Source organism: Salvelinus namaycush, chromosome 1, assembly GCF_016432855.1.
Source record: "Salvelinus namaycush isolate Seneca chromosome 1, SaNama_1.0, whole genome shotgun sequence".
In the NCBI taxonomy this organism is placed as follows: Eukaryota; Metazoa; Chordata; class Actinopteri; order Salmoniformes; family Salmonidae; genus Salvelinus; species Salvelinus namaycush.
In genome coordinates this window covers 30557833-30584003 of record NC_052307.1, presented here as the reverse complement: position 1 = coordinate 30584003, position 26171 = coordinate 30557833, and the positions used below count along the sequence as shown (strand labels likewise).

Genomic DNA, 26171 nt, shown 5'->3' with positions numbered 1-26171 from the left:
TTTGGCAAACTCCAAGCGGGCTGTCATCTGGCCACTCTACCATAAAGGCCTTTTTGGTGGAGTGCTGCAGAGATGGTTGTCCTTCTGGAAGGTTCTCCCATCTACATAGAGAAACTCTGGAGCTCTGTCAGAGTGACCATCGGGTTCTTGGTCACCTCCCTGGCCAAAGCCCTTCTTCCCCAATTGCTCAGTTTGCAAGATGGACAGCTCTAGGTAGCATCTTGGTGGTTCCAAACTTTTTCCATTTAAGAATGATGGAGGCCACAGTGTTCTTGGGGACCTTCAATGCTGCAGAAATGTTTTGTACCTCGACACAATCCTGTCTCGGAGCTCTATGGACAATTCCGTTGACCTCATGGCTTGGTTTTAGCTCTGACCTTATATAGAGGTTGATCGATTATGATTTTTCAACGCCGATACCGATTATTGGAGGACCAAAAAAAAAAGCCCCTACCGATTAAAATCGGCCAATTTTATTTATTTATTTGTAATAATGACAATTACAACAATACTGAATGAACACTTATTTTAACTTAATATAATACATCAATAAAATCAATTTAGCCTCAAATATATAATGAGACATGTTCAATTTGGTTTAAATAATGCAAAAACAAAGTGTTGGAGAAGAAAGTAAAAGTGCAATATGTGCCATGTAAAACAGCTAACGTTTAAGTTCCTTGCTCAGAACATTAGCACAGATGAAAGCTGGTGGTTCCTTTTAAGATGAGTCTTCAATATTCCCAGGTAAGAAGTTTTAGGTTGTAGTTATTATAGGAATTATAGGACTATTTCTCTCTATACCATTTGTATTTCATATACCTTTGACTATTGGATGTTCTTATAGGCACTTTAGTATTTCCAATGTAACAGTATAGCTTCCGTCCCTCTCCTCGCCCCTACCTGGGCTCGAACCAGGAACACAACGACAACAGCCACCCTTGAAGCATCGTTACACGTCGCTCCACAAAAGCCGCGGTCCTTGCAGAGCAAGGGCAACAACTACTTCAAGGTCTCAGAGCGAGGGCCGTCACCGATTGAAACGCTATTAGCGCGCACCCCGCTAACTCGCTAGCCATTTCACATTGGTTACACCAGCCTAATCTCGGAAGTTGATAGGCTTGAAGTCATAAACAGCTCAATGCTTGAAGCACAGCGAAGAGCTGCTAGCAAACGCACGAAAGTGCTGTTTGAATGAATGCTTACGAGCCTGTTGCTGCCTACTACCGCTCAGTCAGACTGCTCTATCAAATATCAAATCATAGACTTAATTATAATATAATAACACACCGAAATAAGAGCCTTAGATCATTAATATGGTCAAATCCTAGAGGCCCCCCGGGTGGCGCAGTGGTCTAGGGCACTGCATCGCAGTGCTAACTGCGCCACCAGAGTCTCTGGGTTCGCGCCCAGGCTCTGTCGCAGCCGGCCGCGACCGGGAGGTCCGTGGGGCGACGCACAATTGGGCTAGCGTCGTCCGGGTTAGGGAGGGTTTGGCCGCGCTGTGTTAAAGAAGCAGTGCGGCTTGGTTGGGTTGTGCTTCGGAGGACGCATGGCTTTCGACCTTCGTCTCTCCCGAGCCCGTACGGGAGTTGTAGCGATGAGACAAGATAGTAATTACTAGCGATTGGATACCACGAAAATTGGGGAGAAAAGGGGATAAAATTTATTTAAAAAAAAAAAAAAAAAAAAAAAAAAAATATGGTCAAATCCGGAAACTAGCATTTTGAAAACAAAATGTTTATTCTTTCAGTGAAATACGGAACCGTTCCGTATTTTATCTAACGGGTGGCATCCATAAATCCAAATATTCCTGTTACATTGCACAACCTTCAATGTTATGTCATAATTACGTAAAATTCTGGCAAATTAGTTCGCAACGAGCCAGGCGGCCCAAACTATTGCATATACCCTGACTCTGCGTGCAATGAACGCAAGAGAAGTGACACAATTTCCCTAGTTAAAATAAATTCATGTTAGCAGGCAATATTAACCTTTTCTCAATAGGGGGTGCTGTTTGCACTTTGTAATAATTTCGTTCCCAAATTAAACTGCCTCGTACTCAATTCTTGCTCGTACAATATGCATATTATTATTACTATTGGATAGAAAACACTCTAGTTTCTAAAACCGTTTGAATTATATCTGTGAGTAAAACAGAACTCGAGTTGGAGCATTTTTCCTATGAGGATGTGAGAATGCTGAATTCTGCAAGCTGTTCTCAGGTCAGTTTATTAATTTGCCTGTCTTCTATTGGTTGAGATGCACTGCATACGCCTTCCCCTGGATGTCAGCGAATAGTGAGAATTGAAATGGAGTCTCTAGGCAGATCTGAAGGCCTATAAATAGGCTGGCAACGTGGTGTACCCTCTTTCCCCTTTTCGCCATGACGCAGGAAGGACCTTGGCATGTCGTACTAGAAAGCTCCGGTTATAGCTCTTAGATATATCCGGCTCTGTTTTTATTCGATATAGGTGTTAAAGACATCATAATGTTGTTATTTTAAACCGAGTTATATCAGTTTATGTCAGTATATTGCGATTTTCGGGTATTTATTTGTGCTGCGTTCTAGGGAGTTGGGCACGTCTGGCCCACATGGCTAATGTTTACTGCTAATTCCAACGTTGAAGACTACATTCTACAACCGAGCAACGATTCTTTTGGACAAAGGACAACTTGCCCAAGATTCTGATGGAAGCACATCAAAAAGTAAGAACTATTTATGCTGTTAATTCGTTGTTCTGTTGAAAAATGTAAAATGCATATTCCGCCATTAATTTCAGTGCGGTCTCGCTTTAACGCACGCTGTATGTCGTAGTAACGTTAATTTTAAAAATCTAACACAGCGATTGCATTAAGAACTAATGTATCTTTCATTTGCTGTCCAACCTGTATTTTTTAGTCAAGTTTATGATTAGTTATCGATTAGAATAGGTGCCTCTCCCAAGATTTCTCCCGACATTGTTTGCATTTTGGCTACTATTCATATTGTATAACCACGATTTGTGCCGCTAAATATGCACATTTTCGAACAAACTCTATATGTATTGTGTAATATGATGTTATAGGACTGTCATCTGAAGAAGTTTGAGAAGGTTAGTGAAAAAATTAATATCTTTTGCTGGTTTATACGTTATCGCTATTTTTGGCTTGAATCAATACTGTTGTGTGGTTGGCTATTGTAGTAAGCTAATATAATGCTATATTGTGTTTTCGCTGTAAAACACTTAAAAAATCTGAAATATTGGCTGGATTCACAAGATCTTTGTCTTTCATTTGCTGTACGCTGTGTATTTTTCAGAAATGTTTTATGATGAGTATTTAGGTAATTTACGTTGCTCTCTGTAGTTATTCTAGTCGCTTTGGTGAGAGTTGTGATGGTGACTGCAATGGTAAACTATGATTTATACCTGAAATATGCAAATTTTTCAGACTGTCATCTGATGAAGTTGTTTCTTGGTTAGTGGCTATTTATATCTTTATTTGGTCGAAATTGTGATAGCTACCTATGCAGGAAAAAAATGGTGGAGTAAAAAAAGTGGTGTCTTTTGCTAACGTGGTTAGCTAATAGATTTACATAGTGTCTTCCCTGTAAAACATTTTAAAAATCAGAAATGATGGCTGGATTCACAAGATGTGTATCTTTCATCTGGTGTCTTGGACTTGTGATTTAATGATATTTAGATGCTAGTATTTACTTGTGGCGCTATGCTAGGCTATGCTAGTCAGCTTTTTTACTGATGGGGTGCTCCCGGATCCGGGATGGTGATGAAGTAGAAGTTAACTAAATATGCAGGTTTAAAAATATATACCTCTGTATTGATTTTAAGAAAGGCGTTAGGTACACATACACATTGGTGCAACGACAGTGCTTTTTTCACGAATGCGCTTGTTAAATCACCCGTTTGGCGAAGTAGGCTATGATTCAATGATAAATGAACAGGCATTGCTTATATGCAACGCAGGACAAGCTAGATAAACTAGTAATATCATCAACCATGTGTAGTTAACTAATGTTAAGATTGATTGTTTTTTTATAAGATACATTTAATGCTAGCTAGCACCTTACCTTGGCTCCTTGCTGCACTCGCATAACAGGTAGTCAGCCTGCCACACAGTCTCCTTGGAGTGCAATGTAATCGGCCATGATCGGTGTCTAAAAATGCCGATTACCGATTGTTATGAAAACTTGAAATCGGCCCTAATTAAAATCGGCCATTCTGATTAATCGGTCAACCTCTAATATAGACAGGTGTGTGCCTTTCCCAATCATGTCCAATCAATTGAATTTACAACAGGTGGACTACAATCAGGTTGTAGAAACAGCTCAAGGATGATCAATGGAACAGGATGTACCGGAGCTCAATTTCGAGTATCACAGCAAAGGGTCTGAATACTTATGTAAATAAGATATGTTTTTTGATAAAATGTCTAAAAACCTGTTTTCGCTTTGTCCTTATGGGGTATTGTCTGTAGATTGATAGGGAAAATGTACTTACATTTTAGAAAAATGCTGTAACATAAAATGTGGAAGGGAAGGGGTCTGATTGCACTGTATGTGTATTTTAGCCCACTAGGTATAAAGCTAACATTTGGTTGTTTTTTTAATGACCCCTTTATGTATATATATAAAAAATAAAAATACAATTTAAAAAAGGAATTTGGCCTTTACTACTACAGCCCATAGAAACGCATTGAGTAACATTAATAAATGGCAAAAAATATATATAATAATATATATATATATATATATATATATATATAATAATATATATATATATATATATATATACGGTTTTGTAGTGTCTGTCCTATATCTAGACGATAAGAAAGTGCAGGGCATTTTTGGGACACATATTTAACCCCTTATTTTTGTTGGCACAAAACTACCTCCATACATCCATTTGTTTGTATGGGATTCCTTCAGACAAGTCCCGTGACACTTGGGGGTTACAGAAGAAAATGAAGAACACCATCGTGTTCATTAGAGGATTTTTTTATAATGTTACTTAGATTGAAGCACGGGTGCGTCAATAGACTTATAATTACAGTGGCAAGAAAAAGTATGTGAAACCTTTGGAATTACCTGGATTCCTGCATAAATTGGTCATCAAATTTGATCTGATCGTCATCTAAGCTTAAACTAATAACACAAATTATTGTATTTTTCTTGTCTATATTGAATACATCATTTAAACATTCACAGTGTAGGTTGGAAAAAGTATGTGAACCACTAGGCTAATGACTTCTCCAAAAGCTAATTGGAGTCCGGAGTCAGCTAACCTGGAGTCCAATCAATGAGACGAAATTGGAGATGTTGGTAAGAACTGCCTTGCCCTATAAAAAACACTGACAAAATTTGAGTTTACAATTCACAAGAAGCATTGCCTGATGTGAACCATGCCTTGAAGAAAAGAGATCTCAGAAGACCTAATATTAAGAATTGTTGACTTGCATAAAGCTGTAAAGGGTTACAAAAATAGCTCTAAAAGCCTTGATGTTCATCAGTCAGTCGGTAAGACAAATTGTCTATAAAAATTGAGAAAGTTCAGCATTGTTGCTACTCTCCTTAGGAGTGACCGTCCTGCAAGGATGACTGCAAGAGCACAGCGCGGAATGCTCAATGAGGTTAAGAAAAATCATAGTGTCAGCTAAAGACTTACAGAAATCTCTGGAACATGCTAACATCTCTGTTGACGAGTCTACGATATGTAAAACACTGAACAAGAATGGTGTTCATGGGAGGACACCACGGAAGAAGCCACTGCTGTCCAAAAAAATCATTTCTGCACGTCTGAAGTTTGCAAAAGTGTACCTGGATATTCCACAGCGCTACTGGCAAAATATTCTGTGGACAGATGAAACTACAGTTGAGTTGTTTGGAAGGAACACACAACACTTTGTGGAGAAAAAAATGCACAGCACAACATCAAAACCTAATCCCAATTGTAAAGTATGGTGGAGGGAACATCATGGTTTGGGGCTGCTTTGCTGCCTCAGGGCCTGGACAGCTTGCTATTGTTAACATAAAAATATATTCCCAAGTTTATCAAGACATTTTGCAGGAGAATGTAAGGCTATCTGTCCGCCAATTGAAGCTCAACAGAAGTTGGGTGATACAACAGGACAACGACCCAAAACAAATTAGTAAATCAACAACAGAATGGCTTCAACAGAAGAAAATACGCCTTCTGGAGAGTCCTGACCTCAAACTGATTGAGATGCTGTGGCATGACCTCAAGAGAGCAGTTCACACCAGAAATCCAAATATTGCATGAAACATGAAGATCAGATCAAATTTGATGACCAATTTATGCAGAAATCCAGGTATTTCCAAAGGGTTCACATACTTTCTTGCCACTGTAAACAGCTGCAAATTATCAAGATATCATGGTGTCACCAACAAAAACATAAATAGGCCTATACGAAATGCGCGAGGCATTTTTCACACGCAAATAGCACTTTCGGGTAGTGCGCGAAGCATGCCATTTCATGGGAGCAGCATCTCTTTTTCAACTCAAAGCAATGGCCCAATCATTCATCTATGACAACACAATCATAAACAGAGTAGACTATAGGCTAATAAATCCTTAGTTTATGCCCAGGTAAAACAATTTAGATAATCTATATTTCCAAGTCATATTCTTGAAGATCAAGGGGTATTAAATTAATTTGAATGACTTAGGCTTGGAGTATTTGGTATTTGGAAATAGCCAAGAGATGGTTTTTCCAATACAGTCAATAGTAAAAACTATTTATTTGAAGTTCTTAGAAATTTAATATTTGTAGCTACTTTAAGTAAATACATGCAATCAACTTGTGAAATATGTTAGAAGATAGCGTTCATTTCACCGGTCACATAATTTTTCATTATGAAGCTTACCATTAGTAGCCAGTCATGTGGTGTTTGTTTACAAGCAAACAACAACGGGAGACCGGAGCCTTGTGAGTCACTCACTGTTGTGCAGCACGCGCCAAGTGATCTAGTTACAGTATGGAATTCACAACTAAATCTCTCATAACTATTAAGTTTAGTTCTAAAATGTGCTAAATGCTCTGCAGTTGTGCATTCAGTTGACTAATTTAGTAGCTAGTTAGCCATCTAGTTAGCTTCTTCCAAAATCAAGCCTCGCTTGCCAGTAACAGCAGAGAATCCCCTCCTGGATCAAGAGCCTTGCTGTCTAATACTTGTTTTGTGCATCCAGCCAACTGTGAGTAGCATTTTGGAGTTACTTGTATAATGTTAAGAACTGGGATGTCTGTCCTGAAAATACAGTGCCTTTGGAAAGTATTCAGACCACTTGACTTCTTCCACATTTTTGTTGCGCTACAGCCTTATTACAAAATTGACTAAAAACACAATACCCCATAATGACAAAGCAAATTTTTATTGCAAATACATTTTTACTTAAAAAAAAAAAAACGGAAATATTACATTTACATAAGTATTCAGACCCTTTATTCGGGTACTTTGTTTTAGCCCCTTTGGCAGCATTTACAGCCTCGAGTCTTCTTGGGTATGACGCTACAAGCTTGGCACATCTGTATTTGGGGAGTTTCTCCCATTCTTCTCTGCAGATCCTCTCAAGCTCTGTCAGGTTGGATGGGGAGTGTCACTACACAGCTATTTTCAAGTCTCTCCAGAGATGTTAGATCAGGTTTAAGTCCGGGCTCTGGCTGGGCCACTCAGGGACATTCAGAGACTTGTCCCAAAGCAACTCATGCGTTGTCTTGGCTGTGTGCTTAGGGTTGTTGTCTTGTTGGAAGGTGAACCTTCTCCCCAGTCTGAGAACCTGAGAGCTCTGGAGCAAGTTTCCATTAAGGATCTCTGTACTATGTGCCGTTCATCTTTGCCTCAATCCTGACTAGTCTCCCAGTCCCTGCCATTGAAAAACATCCCCACAGCATGATGCTGCCACCACCATGCTTCACCGTAGGGATGGTGCCAGGTTTCCTCCAGACGTGACGCTTGGCATTCAGGCCAAAGAGTTCAATCTTGGTTCATCAGACCAGAGAATCTTGTGTCTCATGATCTGAGAGTCTTTAGGTACCTTTTGGCAAACTCAATAATTTAAGAATGGAGGCCACTGTGTTCTTGGGGATCTTCAGTGCTGCAGACATTTGTTGTACCCTTCCCCAGATCTGTGCCTTGACACAATCCTGTCTTGGAGCTCTACGGACAATTCCGTCAACCTCATGGCTTGGTCTTTGCTCTGATATGCACTGTCAACTGTGGGACCTTATATAGGCAGGTGTGTGCCTTTCAAAATCATGTCCAATCAATTGAATTTACCACAGGTGTACTCCAATCAAGTTGTACAAACATCAAGGATGAGCGATGGAAATAGGATGCACCAGAACCTCAATTTCACCTCTCATAGCAAAAGGGTCTGAATACTTGTTTTCGCTTTGCCATTATAGGGTAGTGTGTGTAGATTGCTGAGAATTTTTATTTATTTAATCAATTTTAGAATAAGTCTAACTTAACAAAAAGTGGAAAAAGTCAAGTGGCCTCAATACTTTCCGAAGGCACTGTAGTTTAGGTCAGAGACTGTATAAAATGTTTGCAATACACTCGTTGGCATTTAGTTAGCATTCTCTATGGGAGTTTACATGTACTTGTTAGCATGGCTAACCTTCGGATTACAAAGGCTCAGTGGGATTTGAAAATAGCTCCCCTTGTGTTCAGTGCCGGTATTACCGAATATTCCAGTATGGCACAAGGTCAGTATCAAAGTATGACAATAAGGATATCGCCCAAGACTAGAATGATTTAGGTTTTTAATATACATTTAAAAAATAGCCTAATCGTATTATCTTTAGTAGAAAGCAATGGATTAGAAGAAGCATAACCAACCCACAAAGTAAAATGCAACATCCAATTATTGCCAGCTATGTCAACTTTTAATATTGATTAATCTTGCAATAGATGTCATTCAATTGGTAATATTAATTTGTGTCTTCTTAAAAAACCTTTTTAAAAAAGGCAAGTTACACCACTTTTCAACTTCATTTTCATTATCTCCAGCACAATACCAGTTTCATCATAGGTGAAATTGGGGCATTTCTACGTTTTGTATTAGTTTAAAAGGTCTAGCCGATGACATCACCAAAAGTGAAAATAGGGATTTTAAAACAATGAGATTCTCGGTGATGTGGGGAGCAAGAAAATACCCTCCCTCTGGCTAGAAACTAATTGCAGTTTTTGAAAACCACTGTTATTCTTTTTAACCACAGATCATAGAAATTTGTATTTTTCACATATGTAGACACTGGTATTGTGCTGGAGATAATGAATGAGGTTGAAAAGCAGCGTTTCCCCTTTAAGGGGAAAGTAATCTAAAAGTTACGTTAATGGTTACAATTTTGGAAAGGTAACCAGTAACTGTAACTGATTACATTTAGAAAGTAACCTACCCAACCCTGCCTGCTATTGTCTAGGTGGGTGGTGAGAGGGCTGTCTCTTCCAGGTTAACAGGACAGAGTAGTTTGTCAACAGACTCCATATTACACTTTGACAAAGACACAGATCCATGACACCAATAAAGTTACAAATGATTCCACTACAGATGTAGGATCTTAATTTGAGAAAGTTTGCTACAGCAGAAAAATGATCCTGCAGCAAAAGGAAATGTGAATTATTATATGGGTTATGAATGGACATTTTTGTAGGGGCTGATACTTTTTTCCTTATGAAAAAGTAGAACTTCAGAAGCCTTTTTAAACCTTAAATACACAACTTTTACATTTCCTGCATTGCAGGAAAGTTCTCCAGCAACAGGGTGTTCAAATTAAGATACTACATATGCACCAATTCTCTGTTCTCTACCAAATCAAAGTCCACATTCTGCAGTCAAACTTGAATCCAAAATCTCACCAGGGGGCCAATGCAGAGTCATACCAGTGCACAGCAAACTCTGACCTCAACACATATAGGCTAGAAGTGTTCAAACCACCCACTGGTTGGTGATATAACCATGGTACAGATATAGCAGCTTGGATTTTGGTATGATTATTCTGGGTTGCTTGCAGAGGTGTGGTGGGGAAGTAAAAAAAAAAAGCACGCCAGAACATGAGGGGACGCTTCCTGTTAGGTGCCTTCACACAGAGGACAGGAAGTGGTTCAGTATCAGGTACGCTCAAAGCTCTCAGGAAAAGTCTGTTTTTTTTTCACAACCAATCAAATTTTTTTCATCAACCAATATTTTATTACTGTATGTCATCAACCAACTGTATTAAGAATCCTTCACACTAAACTTTTTTTTATATACACTACCGTTCAAAAGTTTGGGGTCACTTAGAAATGTCCTTGTTTTTGAAAGAATACCACATTTTTTGTCCATTAAAATAACATCAAAATGATTAGAAATACAGTGTAGACTTTGTTAATGTTGTAAATGACTATTGTAGTTGGAAACGACAGATTTTTTATGGAATATCTACATAGGCGTACAGAGGCCCATTATCAGCAACCATCACTCCTGTGTTCCAATGGCACGTTGTGTTAGCTAATCCAAGTAAAACATTTTAAAAGGCTAATTGATAATTAGAAAACCCTTTTGCAATTATGTTTGCACAGCTGTAAACTGTTGTTCTGATTAAAGCAGCAATAAAACTGGCCTTCTTTAGACTAGTTGAGTATCTGAAGCATAAGCATTTGTGGGTTCGTTTACAGGCTCAAAATGTCCAGAAACAAAGCACTTTCTTCTGAAACTCGTCAGTCTATTCTTGTTCTGAGAAATTAAGGCTATTCCATGCGAGAAATTGCCAAGAAACTGAAGATCTCATAAAACGCTGTGTACTACTCCCTTCACAGAACAGCGCAAACTGGCTCTAACCAGAAAAGAAAGAGTGGGAGGCCCCGGTGCACAACTGAGCAAGAGGACAAGAACATTAGTGTCAAGTTTGAGAAACAGCTGCCTCACAAGTCCTCAACTGGCAGCTTCATTAAATAGTACCTGCAAAACACCAGTCTCAACGTCAACAGTGAAGAGGCGACTCTGGGATGCTGGCCTTCTAGGCAGAGTTGCAAAGAAAAAGCCACATCTCAAACTGGCCAATAACTAGAAAATATTAAGATGGGCAAAAGAACACAGACACTGGAGAGGAAGATTGGAAAAATGTGTTATGGACAGACAAATCTAAGTTTGAGGTGTTCCGGTCACAAAGAAGAACATTCGTGAGACACAGAATAAATGAAAAGATGCTGGAGGAGTGCTTGACGCCATCTGTCAAGCACGGTGGAGGCAATGTGATGGTCTGGGGGTGCTTTGGTGGTGGTAAAGTGGGAGATTTGTAAAAGGTAAAAGGGATCTTGAAGAAGGAAGGCTAATACTCCATTTTGCAACACCAAGCCATACTCTGTGGACAGCACTTAATTGGAGCCAATTTCCTCCTACAACAGGACAATGACCCAAAGCACAGCTCCATATTATGCAAGAACTATTTAGGGAAGAAGCAGTCAGCTGGTATTCTGTCTATAATGGAGTGGCCAGCAGTCACCGGATCTCAAGCCTATTGAGAAGTGCCCATCATGGAAGCATGGGGTGAAATCTCTTCAGATTACCTCAACAAATTGACAACTAGAATGCCAAAGGTCTGCAAGGCTGTAATTGCTGCAAATGGAGGATTATTTTACAAAAGCAAAGTTTGAAGGACACAATTATTACAATTATTATAACCTTGTCAACATCTTGACTATATTTCCTACACACACTACAGTGGTGGCCCCATGTTGACATTGTGGGCTCTAAAGTGTGAATGAGATTACAATAGCTGTCCTCTTATGCATCTCAAGCATGAACATTCATTCTTCCTTTAGTCCAATGGGAACCAAGCTCTGTCAGTTAGTTTACCTGAATCCCCAGCAGAATCAGTAGTTATCAGCAGGAGCGCTAGTCTGTCTTTTGAGTCATATACTCAACTGCTTATCACACACTACAATGAGCCGCATTACAGTCTGCTGTCATCTGAAGAGAGCAGACATGCACACCAAAAAGCCACTCAATATATCACAATCTACTGCCCCTTCTCATGTCATGCCTCATGACTCTCCTCCCCCTACTCCTCCTCTCTTACCGTTTGGCCTCCTCCAGGTGACAGAGGTACTCGTAGGCGATGTTCTGTCGTCTCCTCTCGTCCATCTCCTCCGCCGAGATCCTCTCATCGTCCTGAATGGCTGCAGACAGAAACAAAACATGAACTAACTAATTTACAGATGCACACGGGCCAGTGGGGAGAGGATTGTCTGGTGTTTTACCTCATAAATTGTTGGGTTTGACATAAACAAAAAATCCGACAACATATGATCCTTTCTTAAAAAAATTATAATAATCAAAAACCTGCCTAGTAGTATGATACTTGGGACAGTATTACCTTGCTTTATAACACACAGTAATATTCAAAAGAGAGGTCTGCATTACTTGACCTTCTCCTCCTACAACCTCAGTATTCAGACAGAGCTTACATTAAATCACATGGTCTACTGGGTCTCTCTGAGAGCTGTATGTGAACAGAGGAGTTAGTAGGCAGCCTGAGAGCCATTTAAAACAGGCAGTCGGAGGAAGCCAGAGGAGCAAGTGATTCAGCTGAGTTGACATTTACCTGCCCACTAATGAGATCCCCCTCCCCCTGATGCTCCTAAACTCTGCTTAATCCAATCAAATCCCTTTATTTCTGGCTGAATGGAACACACTGATTGGAACATTGCCTCTAGTTTTATCTTATCTTGATTATTGCCCAGTCATATGTTCAGGTGCTGCAAATAGGACCTAGAAAAACTGCAGCTGGCCCAGAACAGAGCGACACGTCTTGCTCTTCACTGAAATCAGAAGGCTAATATCTCTTGATTAAAGGCATTACACTTCTTTCTCTAAGAATGACATTAATGTGTTGAAAATTCCCAATTGTTTGCAGTCAACTTACACACAGCTCTGACACACACACTTATCCCACTAGGCATGTAATCAGGGGACTTTTCAAAGTCCTCAAATCCTAGTGCTGAGCGATTTGTGCTTTTTGAGGTCGGTTCAGTTTCGATAATAAAAAATAAAAATACACTATGCATTATGTGGGTTGAATGCTATAACACAGAATAAAACAATTAATGAAAGTCCAATGATGGTAATGACTGCTTTTCACAAATAAACCATCAGTTATTCACAGTACTTTAATAAAATATTTCAGTTGTGTATTACATTTGTTTTATTTGACTATAATTTTCACTCCAAGTCAACTCATCTCTATAGAGCTGCTGCCTATGCTGACAAATATTACCATTTTAGTAGTTCTTCAAAGTAAATAAGGCCTACCATTATGACTGCTGAATACCAATACCTGGCGAAGCGACTGCTCTCTATGTATCCCATCTTGATCACGCATTCTTGTCTCTTACGTAGCAGGCGTAAAGGAAACAGACCGGACAAGTCACCACGCAATGGATTATGGTCATTGTACTTTACACATTTTCTGCAACATTGGCTTGTTGGAAACTACAACTCCCTACTACATCGCACAGTTCGGGCATGATACGATTTATCTCTCGAGAAACTGCAGCGCACCATTGAGCTCACAGAAAAAAACAGAACGAAATGCAATTCAAATAATTGAACCTTCGTTGGTCAATTAGTTGTTTAAAAAAAGAAGAAAAATAACCAACATTTTAGTTATGCAGAATAAATGCCAGAAAACGTAGAGTATTATATAGAGCCATGATTGCATGGAACTCCCATCTCCCTTCCAAATGAACAGCAAACCTGGGTTTTTTTTAAACATAAAGCAACACCTCACAGCACAACGCCTAGATATGTACCGATATGTATGTAGTTATGTCCTTGAGCTGTTCTTGTCTATTAATGTTCTGTGTCAAATCGTATTGGTCACATCCACATGGTTAGCAGATGTTATTGCGAGTGTAGCGAAATGCTTGAGCTTCTAGTTCCGAAAGTGCAGCAAAGTCTAACATGTAATATAACAATTCCAACAACAACTACCTGATACCCACAGCAACTACCTAGGAAGTTGTGGACCCCAGGAAGTGTAGCTCCGGCTTTCACAACAGCTAATGGGGATCCTAATAAAATACCAAATACCGTCCAGCCCCTGAGATTGGGCCTCATAACAGGGAGGATTGGACTGGTTGGCCCAAGTGGTAGTTACTGAGGCTGTACAGTACATGGAGAGTGTGAGGTGAGTATATACACATGTATTCTACATCTGATGAGTGCATGTCTATGCTGCAACTCAGTCTGTAGAATGTGTGTAGTGGGTGACTATGTAGTAGATGGACCATTATTAAAAGGGCTTAACTGGTTAAATCTGCAGACTGATTAGACCAAAGTTACTGGGGCGACTGACTGAAAGTACCCTCAAAACTAGAGGTCGACCGATTAATCGGAATGGCTGATTAATTAGGGCCGATTTCAAGTTTTCATAACAAATCATTTTTGGACACCGATTGTGGCCGATTTGTATTATTATTATTTTATTATTATTATTTTTAGCTTTATTTAACTAGGCAAGTCAGTTAAGAACACATTCTTATTTTTAATGACGGCCTAGGAATGGTGGGTTAACTGCCTTGTTCAGGGGCAGAACGACCTTGTCAGCTCGGGGATTCGATCTTGCAACCTTCCAGTTACTAGTCCAACACTCTGACTATACGCGAGCGCAGCAAGAAGCCAAGGTAAGTTGCTAGCTAGCATTAAACTTATCTTATCAACCTTAACATAATCACTAGTAAACTACACATAGTTGATTATATTACTAGTTTATCTAGCGTGTCCAGCGTTGCATATAATCGATGCGGTGCGCATTCGCGAAAAAGGACTGTCGTTGCTCCAACGTGTACCTAACCATAAACATCAATGCCTTTCAATACACAGAAGTATATATTTTTAAACCTGCATATTTAGCTAAAAGAAATCCAGGTTAGCAGGCAATATTAACCAGGTGAAATTGTGTTACTTCTCTTGCATATACACTGACTCTGCGTGCAATGAACGCAACAGTTTGGGCCGCCTAATTTGCCAGAATTTTACGTAATTATGACATAACATTGAAGGTTGTGCAATGTAACAGGAATATTTAGACTTATGGATGCCACCCGTTAGATAAAATACGGAACAGTTCCGTATTTCACTGAAAGAATAAACGCTTTGTTTGAGATGATCGTTTCCGGATTCGACCATATTAATGACCTACGGCTCGTATTTCTGTGTGTTATTATGTTATAATTAAGTCTATGATTTGATAGAGCAGTCTGACTGAGCTATGATAGGCACCAGCAGGCTCGTAAGCATTCATTCAAACAGCACTTTTGTGCGTTTCGCCAGAAGCTCTTCGTTGTGCTTCAAGCATTGCGCTGTTTATGACTTCAAGCCTATCAACTCCCGAGATTAGGCTGGTGTAACCGATGTGAAATGGCTAGCTAGTTAGTGGGGTGCGCGCTAATAGAGTTTCAAATGTCACTCGCTCTGAGACTTGGAGTAGTTGTTCCCCTTGCTCTGCATGGGTAACGCTGCTTCGAGGGTGGCTGTTGTCGATGTGTTCCTGGTTTGAGCCCAGGTAGAAGCGAGGAGAGGGACGGAAGCTATACTGTTACATTGGAAATACTAAAGTGCCTATAAGAACATCCAATAGTCAAAGGTATAAATACAAATCGTATAGAGAGAAATAGCCCTATAATTCCTATAATAACTACAACCTAAAACTTCTTACCTGGGAATATTGAAGACTCATGTTAAAAGGAACCACCAGCTTTCATGTTCTGAGCAAGGAACTTAAACGTTAGCTTTCTTACATGGCACATATTGCACTTTTACTTTCTTCTCCAACACTTTGTTTATGCATTATTTAAACCAAATTGAACATGTTTCATTATTTATTTTAGGCTAAATTGATTTTATTGATTAGTTAAAATAAGTGTTCATTCAATATTGTTGTAAAAAAAGTTGGCCGATTATTTGGTATTGGCTTTTTTTGGTTCTCCAATAATCGGTGTTGGAAAATCATAATCGGTTGACCTCTACTCAAGACCCAAAGTGGAGTAGTGGGCCCTGGAAGGCTCAGAGACAAGACAATTCAGCTGACTGAGTAGCCTTGACTACATCTCTGCAAAGCCCATTCATTCAGAATAACAGAGTATACTGCTGACACCACCCACACACACACCTTGGTGAGCATTGCAAATCAGGCCTAGAACTCTTGTTAACAAATCCCAGCAGAAATCAGGCCTAATTGGTGCGCCTTTATTGGGCCATACCAGTGACATCTAGCCCTGTAGCTCTTGTAACCTACTCGCACTGGGGCAGGTGACAAAGACAAGCTCACCCAAAAACGACAACACTCATCTCATCAGTCTCACTGAAGGGCAAATTGTGACGCAAGGGTCTGCTTGAAACATGACTTAATTGGACAAGCCATTGCACTTCTAGTTTAGGGGTAAATTAATAAAGGGTCTGTTCACCCTGAAATGATGATGTCAAAAACCAAAATATGTGTGGTGGGGCAGATGGACAGACACAAGAGAGGGTTGTGACACAGGACAGTACAGGGCAATGAACCCTGACAAACTCGATTGAACATCTCTGGAGAGACCTGAAAATAGCTGTGCAGCAGAGCTTTAGAGGATCTGCAGAGAAGAAGGGGAGAAACTCTCCAAATACAGGTGTGCCAAGCTTGTAGCGTCATACCCAAGAAGACTTGAGGCTGTAATTGCTGCCAAAGGTGATATTATTATTTTTTACTGTTTTTGCTTTGTCATTATCGGGTATTGTGTGTAGATTGATGAGGGGGGAAAAACGATTGGCCTGAGTACCAGGCCATTAGGACCTGATGGTCATTAGCAAGTTGAGTACTACCAAAGCATGTCCAGAGTGCATAAGAGGAGATTACCGTGACTCAACAGTCACGTGGAATTTTACTGCAGTCATGACTTGGTGTGGCGGTAATACGGTCACCGCAACAGCGCTAGCTGAGACTCAGATTTTGGAATTTCAGTACAATCTCCCTCAGTATTTTATGTCCACGTTTTCCAAAAACTAAAATGTCGCCTCCGAATTAAGATTCAACGATGTCTGCAGAGTGAATGGAGTGTCAACTATGACATGACATATTGATTTTGAAAAAATCTATTTTGGTTATTGAACTACAGCAAATGAAGTGGTTTACATCTGGTAACAGATTTGTGGTGATATAATTTCATCACGGTCCCTGATCTGTATTACAAATAAATACATAAGAGAGAAATTTGAAAATATCTTAAAGATGTGGGTTTTCGGTAACGGAATTTCAAAGCACAAGGCAATGTTTACAGAAGGCCCAGTGTAAGATGTATGACCATAGGATCCATCAGTCTGAAGGCCACGGGGCCAGCTGTGTTATTGGAGGGGACCAGAGTGTTGGTAAACTCTCACCCCTGAGGCATTGGATCCCCAGGACATCCGTTACCCACACTACATGGAAGGCCAGCCTGCCTGTTGACTGTGCTGGGCCATATTTAATCTGTCGCTTCCTTCATCCGTAAGAACACCAGTAGTAATGGAGGGAAGGGAAAATAAATAAATATATATACATACACACACACACACACACACACACACACACACACACACACAGTTACATATCAGGATATTATTTCTGACGATATATCATATCGCTTTGACAATATCGCAAAATATTAATTTTGTGCTAGTTGGCTGTACCTGCACCAAAACAGTATTTCTCCTTCATAGCTTGTTCTCCATCTTCTTTTTAAATAGGGAGACAATTTGTTTTCAGCACTTTCATTCATTTTCTCATGGCTCCCTCTTGTCCCTCTGCAGCAGCCAAATGGTGAGCAATGTGAGGAACATCGAATTGCAATAAAATCACAGTATCTAATAGTAATACATATATAATCTTGAGTCGTGGGAATCGCCATACATCGTATCGGCACCGAAGTATCGTGATATCATATTGTGAGGTCCCTGGCGATTCCCAGCCCTAAACACCACTGGACATGATTTATAGACTTGACGACTTACTCCTTTGTTAAGGTAATGTTTTTCTATCCTGAGGGAGTGACAAATCAAGATACACGACGTGCTAAGGGCCCATGCCATAGTATTACAAATACAGAGAAAGGGCTCCAGGTGCAGCCAAGAGAGACCGTACCATCCTTGCTCTGGTATGTGTATGTCCAGTCATAGAGGGCCACAGCCATGCTAGTGTTGTTTCTCTCCGCTCCTTAATTTATCAATTACGGTTTATTGATTGGCTAGAGACCCCATACACCTGCTTACCAAGTCCTTAAATCAGTCTCTGATTAAAAGGCCTCGACTCAAAAAACAGCTTACGGTGTTGCCGTCCAAGACCAGAGGTGTGCATCACTAATCAGATAGGCTACATAATCAATTGTTCTCGAATAGGTTTGGTAGTCTACACTACATCTCACTAGAAAACTTTATTCCACCAGGGCGCAGCAGCAACCATGTCCGAGTGCTGTACTGCAAAGCCTTGATAAGGACAGGTGATGCCAATTAAGGGGATCGTCAAAGGAAAATGGCGTCCCTTTAGAGGGCGAGAACAAGATGCATGTCAGGAGAAGTGCAGTATTATCATAAGGAGACGTATACTTGGAATACGGAGGAGGAGTGGAGGGAAAAGCGAGGCATAGGACGTCAAAGAGTGAGGGAGGAAGAGGGTGAGCTTGAATCGGTTAAAAATTGTGGGGAAAAGGGAGATGGTTTGCTGAAGAAGAATGGTAGAAAGTATAAGCAGACTGAGCTGTACGCCAACTCGAAGACAGGAGGAGAAATGGAAGTGATTGAGGGGGAGGGGGTAGGTGTGGTGAAGTCCTCAGAGCCTGAAGCTTGCACCGAGGGTCAGGATAAAGAAAAAAGTCTATGACGGTAGGAGTGACATTTTTGGAAAAAGTGGCTGACCCATTTGTGGTTTCAGGGTGGGTGAAAACAGAGTTGGGTGCTGTGGAATCGGTGAAGGTAACCAGAAGTGGTCTAGTGATAATTGTTTGTGTGTCTTATGGTCAGAGGGAGCAGGTGCTCCATGTTAAAAACAAATGGGGACAAGAGAGGTGAATTGTTTTGCTCTCAAGGAAAGGGTGCCATCGAAAGGAGTGATTACTGGGGTAGCGGTAAATGTGAAAGTTGACCAACTGAAGGTGAAGACTCCCGGTGTTTGTGATGCTAGTCGTTGGTGCGACGCATACAGGGTGGCGTGAGTGGTGAAACAGAAGTCCTTTTCTGTTCTTTAGAGTTTTGATGTTGAGTCTGCCCGATAAAGTGATGTTATAAATAAGTTATCCTGTATGAGCTTTTGTGCCGAATACATTACATTGTTACACGTGTCAAGCTTATGGGCATGTGGCAGTACTGTGTAGGAGGGAGGTTCCTAGGTGTGAGAAGTCTGCAGAAGGGCATGAGACAAAGGAATGTGTAGCATTGGGGAAAGTCGTGTTATGTGTTAATTGTAGGGGTGCCCATGGGGCTGGGGATCAGAAATGTCTGGTGCGAGAGAGGACAGGTTGAGGCTTCCAGAAGTTGTCGTATGCTGAGACAGTGAAGAAAGTAGAGGAAAATGGGTCAAGGGGGAGGGATCCCGAGAGGAGTAGATCTGTACCTGTACAGAGGGATATGCCAACAAGTGATATATGCTTCAGTAAGATTAGATATTTTTGGTTTATAGTAATGGTTATCAACTGTACTGCGGGGATGAAACGTAAGTCGCAGAAAATTGAGGTTGTGGTGGCAGCTGCAGAGGTATTAGGGTGTACGAGATGAGTGAGTGTGTGGTTAGATGGTAGGGTATTTGTTGATTTATTTTGTAATCTTTTTTTTTCAAGCAAAGTATAAGGGAGTTACACTCCAGTCTAGTAGGTGGAGGTAATACAACATTTATTGGATGCCAACTGCTGTTAAACCTCATCGAAGATGCTGATGATTAAGGGGAGCGCCAGTCAGTGTCCCAGCTTGCAAACTTTGAGGCTGTTGGTTTGTTTGGTGGCCATGAGGCCTTTCGTTTTGATTCTTTAGTTTAGGCATGCCTGTTAATAGTCTTCCTTTTTGTATATTTGTTTCCATCACCATCTGAACATAATAATCCGCTTGGGCTCGCTGACCCAAAGGAATCAATACAGAGCTGGCCCAATCCGGGACTCGAGCGGATCCGGATCCAGAATTCTAAATAAATGTCACGGGTCTGATCTGATATGATTGTCACGGGTGTGTGTAATCTTAACTGACTTGTCCGGAAGGACTCATACAGACCCGAACGCGACTGCTGCAGTAGAGAAAGAAAAATGGCATAATTTACACTGCTGTTCTTTGTTTTTCACAAGAGAGGCGTGTGTAGCTTGTTGTTGGCCAATCATAAGTCATCAAAGCAGCAATAGACAACAGTCAGAGCCTCCATGTGGGGCTCCCTCCTCCTAGTGTCACTCGCTCACAGTAGCTTGCTGTGTGCAAGGCCCCTGCTAGAGCGTCACCTCCATACCTCGTGCTTTATCAGCTCTGGTTAATAAAGTAACTTAACTTGACTTTGCTGCTGCTTCTCTCACTCGGATCGGGTCTGACCAGGTCTATACAAAACAGGTGTAGTTGTTCTCGTGTCCGTTCCAAACGGGTCTCAATATTTAAAAAAATGTATTTATGAATATCTGAGTCGGACGGGAAAGCCCCAAGTCCATTTCGGAATGGGCCCAAGAGGGCTCTAAGGAGTAAGGACCACCTCTGCCCTTCCAATAATAAACTCCTCATTTTGTGTTAATGACACATCCACTGCAAACAATACCTTCAACCTTTCCTGTTTGGACCCTTGGAGCCAGAGTTCATGTTAAAACAGAAAACAACCATGTCAGGCCAACAAACAGTTTGAGGCATTTCCACTATAGCTGACAATGCAGCTAAGCTATTCACTGGTTTGTCTCAGAGAAAAAAAGACTATTGACCTTATTGCTTGATTGAATCTCACACCATTGCACTTTGCCATTGCTCTCAGATCTGAGTGAGTATAGGCTGAAATGTTGTCAATAACACACAGGTCTAAAGTGACAAACAGGTAAACATGTTATTGTCGTTTGAAACCTTAGGAGATGTATTGACTGTTAAATTGCTGTAATACCCATGCAGAAGTCAGGTGTGGATTTCTTAACAGTAATAGAAAAAAGTTAATATTTAACCACTGCGAAAATGCCTTCTGTCTGAGGCCCTGGACTGTCGACTACATGAATTGTGTACTAGGACTAGTCATATTACTGTACGGTTATATTTCACAACTGTAAGGACTTAATGGCAACGTTTAGTTGTTTGCGACGGGCAATGTGTCTGTCGGAGGGACATGGGTATGAGGGGCAGGACACACAAATTGTCTGACAATAGCCAGATTGCATTCATTCAATAAAAAAATACACACTCCAAGTTCGATATCATCACAATGTGATAGGCTTCTGAAATCTTACACCTAAATGCGTAAGAGTCTAAGCTTAATGTTATTTGTTGTAAAACTATTTCATCTATTTTATACGGTGAACTGCTCTTCATCGAACATTCTGTTTCTCAAAATCGAACTTCATGCGGTGCATAAGCGCATGAGGTTCGCCCTGCCAAAACAGCCTTTACAAAACCACTTGTTTCATTTAACAAACATGTAGGCTACAACAACAAAAAATGTCTATGGAATTGATTTGCAAATGGTGGATTAGGTCACTTTTACTTACTTCCATAACGTGGCTTGTGTGAATTAGCTTTTTCTTCATAGTACATCCTGCCTCGGTTCCTTCGGTTATAAACTTAAATGAATGTAGCCCAGTCAAACCAACGCTAGCTAGCAGCAAACCATAAACCGCACCTCGAGTTATAAATTCAATATAAAACAAGAAAGCTAATTTGTAGTGGTGCCACTATCAATAGCAGCGGCTAAACAGTTTTCTAAAGTTCCTTTCCGTCGAAATGCACCGCATGCCTCCTGTCACTCGCTCAGCAGAACTCCCATCGCGTTCACCCTTGATGGAATCATGTCAGAAAGAGCTTGTCATTCAATTTCCCTCTGGTCCAGTGCAAGTGTTCACAGTGGGTGCGCTCTGAACTGACCAGACCGCATTAATTATTTAGCCGTCTCTAGCACCACCTGGTGGCCAATCTATCATGACATGATGTCCCTCTCTTGCTAGAATAAGGGCGACAAAATAGCATCGGTGGAAAAAGTACACAATTGTCATACTTGAGTAAAAGTTAAGATACCTTAATAGAAAATGACTCAAGTAAAAGTGAGTCACCCATTAAAATTCTACTTGTGTAAAAGTAAAAAAGTATTTGGTTTTAAATATACTTACATATCAAAGGTAAAAGCAGATATATAAATCATTTAAAATTCCTTATATTAAACGAACCAGACAGCACGATTTTCTTGTTTTTTTTAAATTTATGGATAGCCAGGCGCACACTCCAACACTCAGATAATTTACAAACTAAGCATTTGTGTTTAGTGATTCCGCCAGATCAGATGCAGTAGGGATGACCAGGGATTTTCTCTTTGAGTGCGTGAATTAGACAATTGTCCTGTCCTGCTAAACCTTCAAAATGTAACGAGTACTTTTGGGTGTCAGGGAAAATGTATGGCGTAGAAATTGCATTATTTTCTTTAGGAATGTAGTGGAGTAAAAGTAACAGTTGTCCAAAATATAAATTGTGAAGTACAGATACCCCAAAAAACGATTTAAGTAGTACTTTAAAGTATTTTTACTAAAGTACTTTATACCACTGCAAAATAGCCTCAAGATGGCAAATGAATGGGTGAAGATGTGGTGGCTATCTCGTCTATGGAATCATTAGAATAAAAGGGTCGTTTTTTAAAGTTGACGTAGTTGGTATATCAAGAAATGCATGGATAGTTTGGGATGACATTACACTTGGCTTGCAGACATCAGCATAGTTGTGGACTCCAGTCACATGACTTGGACTGTCTGACTCCAGTTACAAATTTTATGACTTGAGATTCGACTTGAATGAAAATAAAATAATTTGACCTGGACTTGGAGCCTCAAGACTCGGGATTCGACTTTGATTTAAGACTGATACCTTGAATTTATATGGCCAGGTTTTGTAATGCTTTGTCACTCATTTTGTGGCACAGAGTCTATGTGGACTACTCTACACGCAGCCAGAGACAGCAGCCGCAGCACTGCACTTGCAAAAAAAACTGCAACAGATTGGCTAGTGAAACGCACACTCGGCACTCTGGTTGAACTAGAAAACTGCCAATCAATACAGGTCGTGGGTGAGCTAGCGAACAGATTGCTGATTTGCTATACAGATATAGGATCTGGTAAAGCGCAAACGTCAAATTATAGGAAGAAAGGATTGCCATGATAAATAACAAATATTTTCTGATCAAGAATATTAACTCAGCAATGGGGCAACAATTACTAGCATAGGCCTACTGGTATTTTGGTATGTAACAATTGCTTGAAACTGATAGTTTACTGATGAATCTTGCATTTGGAATTTGTTTAAAATGAATTATTACTGTGGCGAAGACGCACCATAGGCGAGACTCTTCACTTGCGCTCTCCAAATTCCCACCAGTGGAGAGTGCTGTTTTTCTCTTGTTGAAACGTTTGCTCTTGCTTTCACACGTTTAAATGCATAGGCCCTATGTGATATTCCATCTGATACTAAAATAATTGTTAGCGTTTCATTAATCCATCCCTGTTCCGTTTACCAATGTTATAATGGATGTGGATTTGATTTGATTTATAGAATCCCAATAGATTTACTGGGGTATCGACACAACGAAAAATATATTACAGACAAAAGACTACAATTTACGTACACACACTCACGTTCGTGTTTTTACATGTATCTATCAGTTACACGTACAGTACACATGGAAATTGCCTTTTACATTGTAGAACCAGTTTATTGGTTGTAATTGCCAATTGGTTAATTGTATGATCCTGGGGTCCAATTGCTTATATTATGTAGGCCTACCTGTTTGAGCTTCTGTTATACAGATTCGATTTGGTTTCTTAAGGGGAAGCTATACAGTCTTGCCCTCTACCCGAGGCTATTTCTTTTGGGTTATTACCGGTGTAAATTTGGTAAATCTACTTGTATATTTTGTATGATATGGTGCTTTCACCATTGGATCACCAGGACCTGTAAATATATCTACACACTGAACATGTCAACCTGCCTTGCCTTCTGCTGATTTCATGCCTTTACCACTGCTACACGGTCCCTATTTAACAAATACATAAACAAAATGTGTTGTAGACAAAATAATGAAATGGGCTGTCTGGTAGCCTCAATAAATACAAAAAGATTTGTAGTTGAAAAAGTCATTGCATGTATAACTTTTTATTTTTACTTGACTTGAGACTTGAAATCTTGTGACTTGACTTGCTCTTAGAACGCACGACTTGGACTTGACTTGAGTCAAGACCTATTCTACTTTGGACTCGACTTGAGACTTGGATCTTGTTACTTGTGACTTGCTTGTGACTCGATTCATAGTGACTTGGTCCCACCTCTGGACATCAGAGAGGTTCACTTTACACACCAAGCTTGAAGTCAGCCAGGTGGAAGAGGTTCTGAGTCCCATATGGCTCCCTATCCCCTAGAGTGCACTTACTTTGGACCAGGACCAATAAAGCTCTGGTCAAAAGTAGAGCACTATAAGGGCTACGACTGGGCGATATATTGTATCTTAAGGTATACCAGTATCGACTCACATACATTTTTAACGATATGTTGATACAGTGCTAAATAAATGAAAAGTTATACAAATTGTGCTACTTCACTGTCAGTTTTGTCTTAGTTTGGTTGAGTATAAAACAATTAGAATGGTTGCCGTACCTTAAAAAATGTTGACAACATATTGTGATATGATATTTTGGCCACACGCCTGGTCCTAATAAGGGCCCAGAAGGGCCCCCTCTGGTCAAAGGTAATGCATCATAAGGGCCCACAGGGCTCTGGTCAAAGGTAATGCATCATAAGGGCCCACAGGGCTCTGGTCAAAGGTAATGCATCATAAGGGCCTATAGGGCTCTGGTCAAAGGTAATGCATCATAAGGGCCCATAGGATGCATTACCTTTGACCAGAGCCCTATAGGCCCTTATGATGCATTACCTTTGACCAGAGCCCTAAGGGCCCATAGGGCTCTGGTCAAAGGTATTGCACTACTGTATAAAGGGGGAAGAGGGTCCTTCTGATAACGCAATTTCCTATAGCTCACTTCATGCTAGTCTGACCACCTCTGAAGCCTACTGCTGCCAGCCATGCTTTTCAGTTCTTGGTAGAATGGGTTTATGGACAGGGATGAGAAATTAATGCTGGCTACACACTATCATGCCAACCTAAACCGTACTTGTTCAGATATTTAATTTTCCATTCCAGCACTGTCCCAGCAATGGTGGATTACATACATGTCCTATTTCACACATGTACAAGTGTGTATTAATGCATGTGTGAATTGGAAATGCCATTATCAATGGTGACCCACAAGCAATAAGGGTTACGTGCCTTGCTCAAGGGCACCTAGGCAGATTTTACACCTTGCTCGGGGATTCAAACTAGCGACATTTCAGTTACAGGCCCAACGCCCTTAGCGTTAGGCCACCTGCCGCCATGACATGTAACCAGGCCAGAGCAGTGCAGCTTGACATGCCTGCCTGTAATAATTTATTGTGTTGTCCAAGTTTTTTCTTGTCTCTGCTGTGCTGATGTTGCAGGGTGTGTGTGAGAGAAGTCTATAACTCCAAATTCCACATAAAATTTCACTTGACATTTTATCTGTTTGTTTTGTTGGAATGTTTTTTATTTTTTATTAAAAGGCAAAAGCCAGGGGTAGATGTCATTTCTTTACTTGGCATGCGTAATGCCCACTAGTTACGACAATAAGGCAGTGAATATGGAAATGTGGATTGTGTGGATGAGCATTTTGATGTCTTCATTGCTGCTGTTTGTGTTGTTGTTTTAAAACTAATACCACAAGCCCTCACTTTAGTTTAGCCGCATCATCTTTTCCAACTTTATAGGACTGGAATTATAATAGTCTATACTAATTGAAAATCAGCATTTTTCATTCCTGACAACAATTGATAATATTTTCTGACTTGCAAACATTGAAGGCAAGATAACTCATATATTTCTTCGAGGTCTGATTATGGGAG

The 26171-nt window shown here is 40.4% G+C and overlaps 1 protein-coding gene across 2 annotated transcripts in view; it reads right to left on the bottom strand.

The window, feature by feature from the left end:
• iqgap2 (IQ motif containing GTPase activating protein 2) overlaps positions 1-22022 on the bottom strand; it is an 82409-nt gene extending 60387 nt beyond the window's left edge. Inside the window, exons 1-2 of one of the 2 annotated variants that reach the window (XM_038977618.1) lie at positions 21713-22022; positions 12079-12178 (exon numbers count right to left, since the gene is read on the bottom strand). In XM_038977618.1, coding sequence (XP_038833546.1) covers positions 12079-12178; positions 21713-21758 — 146 coding nt within the window. In that variant the 5' untranslated portion in view covers positions 21759-22022. The remainder of the gene's footprint in view (positions 1-12078; positions 12179-21712) is intronic. The other variant, XM_038977541.1, reaches the window with a different exon arrangement.
• Positions 22023-26171: the final 4149 nt, after the last annotated feature.